General features: G+C 30.0%; 1 protein-coding gene across 1 annotated transcript; it reads right to left on the minus strand.

The window, feature by feature from the left end:
- Positions 1-457: 457 nt before the first annotated feature.
- LOC131666562 (odorant receptor 49a-like) lies at positions 458-1,338 on the minus strand. Its single transcript, XM_058939347.1, has 5 exons — positions 1,259-1,338; positions 1,101-1,191; positions 896-1,032; positions 696-828; positions 458-620 (listed from the first exon to the last, which is right to left on the minus strand). The coding sequence occupies exons 1-5, from the start codon at positions 1,336-1,338 to the stop codon at positions 546-548; spliced, it is 516 nt and encodes a 171-aa protein (XP_058795330.1). The 3' UTR covers positions 458-545.
- Between the last annotated feature and the right edge of the window lie 335 nt (positions 1,339-1,673).

Raw genomic sequence — 1,673 nt, forward strand, 5'->3', positions numbered from 1 at the left:
TTGTTGAAAATATAAATTAATAATTTCATTAAAATAGATCATGTTTGCAGCAATTATACGATTAATGTTTATTTAGGTATTATGCGCATGTAAAAAATATTAGCTCCTTTTCTCTTATCGCTTTTAGAATTATGGCTTTTGAAAAAATGTTACCACTTTTTTTTTGAACTTAATAACTTTCGTCATAATAAATATTTTTATAAAAAACTTGGGAAAGTGTTTACTTCTACGTGTACAACCCAAATATAAGCGACAACTAATCTATTCAAAATCTGGCTCTAATATTCTAACATGGAATAAAAGTTAGACGGTTACATTTACGAATCAACATTGTTTTAACTTTTGACAGCATATTTTTGCATTGTGAATTTTATGTGACTGCAATTATACTAAAACATCCATTTAAAGTAACCTAGATAGCTCTATCTGTAGACATCACAACAGTAAGCGTGAAAATTATAATAAATATCTTAGATTCTAATATTAACTATAAGTTGTGAATCTCTAACTTTACTTATCAAGACAACAAAATTGCTACAATGCACCTAACGATCAACTGAGTTATTCAAATTCATCTGTCTTGTGAATATAGAGAGATACGAGAATCCAGCTTTCATCATCTTTAAATAATGATTCAAGGTAATATTTATTCATCGTTGCACAATAACTGAATGAAAATAATGAACAATGCAAACCTTGCCATAAGTTTCCATTGATATGGTAAAGAGACCTCCACCAGTTATTACTTCTGGTCTGGAACTTCGTAACATCATTATGAATAGCAATTTTCTCGTCTTCGGACAAGCGAGATACCATTTACAACTCCAACTAAAGTAACGTAGTTACATGTAATTTCTATATGACATCGAGTATGGACTTTCCATTGCTAACTTACCAAGCATCGAACACAGACGAACTGGAGTCGATAATCATCTGGCCATGTACAAATATTATAGAAAAATGCATAAATAGCGCAACAAAAAAGATAGCATATCTGAATAAATCGAATGGGTTGTATATATTTAGCAAAAGCTAAAACAAAATTATCGATATAATGGTACAACTATGCAGGATATATAATATATGTCAAAATTTTCAACCATGTATATTCCACCACTGAAGATAAAGGCATTCTCCAAAAGTACCGTGAACCAACAGAACTTATAAGTTTTTTCCATCAATGGCACCATTCTATAAAACATAATTGATCGATTACATTAGAATCTCCACAGACATGTCACTATGCAATTATATTTACTCGAGTACTGCGTTGTGTAATTTTATGGCTTTCGTTACGTGTTCATAGGCTTTAATATTCGAAATTGTATAATCCAGCATGTTCAACTCGTACTCCTCTAAAACCGCAGAGGCTTCTTGCAAACGTATACTCAAAATTATATGATATAAAAATTATTAAATAAATTCAATTATCTCATTATATTAACAAACATTCACATGTCCGCTGAATTATTAATTAAACAGTTCTTGTAGATTGCCTAGAGAGCATAGACTTACCTAACAATTTCGAAAATGCCGCATATATGTCTCATACTAATTATGAAACAAAAGTCATAAATAGAAATTCCTATCACGTAATAAGTAAATGTAAAAATTATGTGAAGTATTATAAGTGCATAATACTTGTTCTCATCAATGAAGCTATAATCGGTGTA

This window comes from Phymastichus coffea, unplaced genomic scaffold, assembly GCF_024137745.1.
Source record: "Phymastichus coffea isolate CEN01 unplaced genomic scaffold, Cenicafe_Pcof_1.1 PCOF00059, whole genome shotgun sequence".
Lineage (NCBI taxonomy): Eukaryota > Metazoa > Arthropoda > Insecta > Hymenoptera > Eulophidae > Phymastichus > Phymastichus coffea.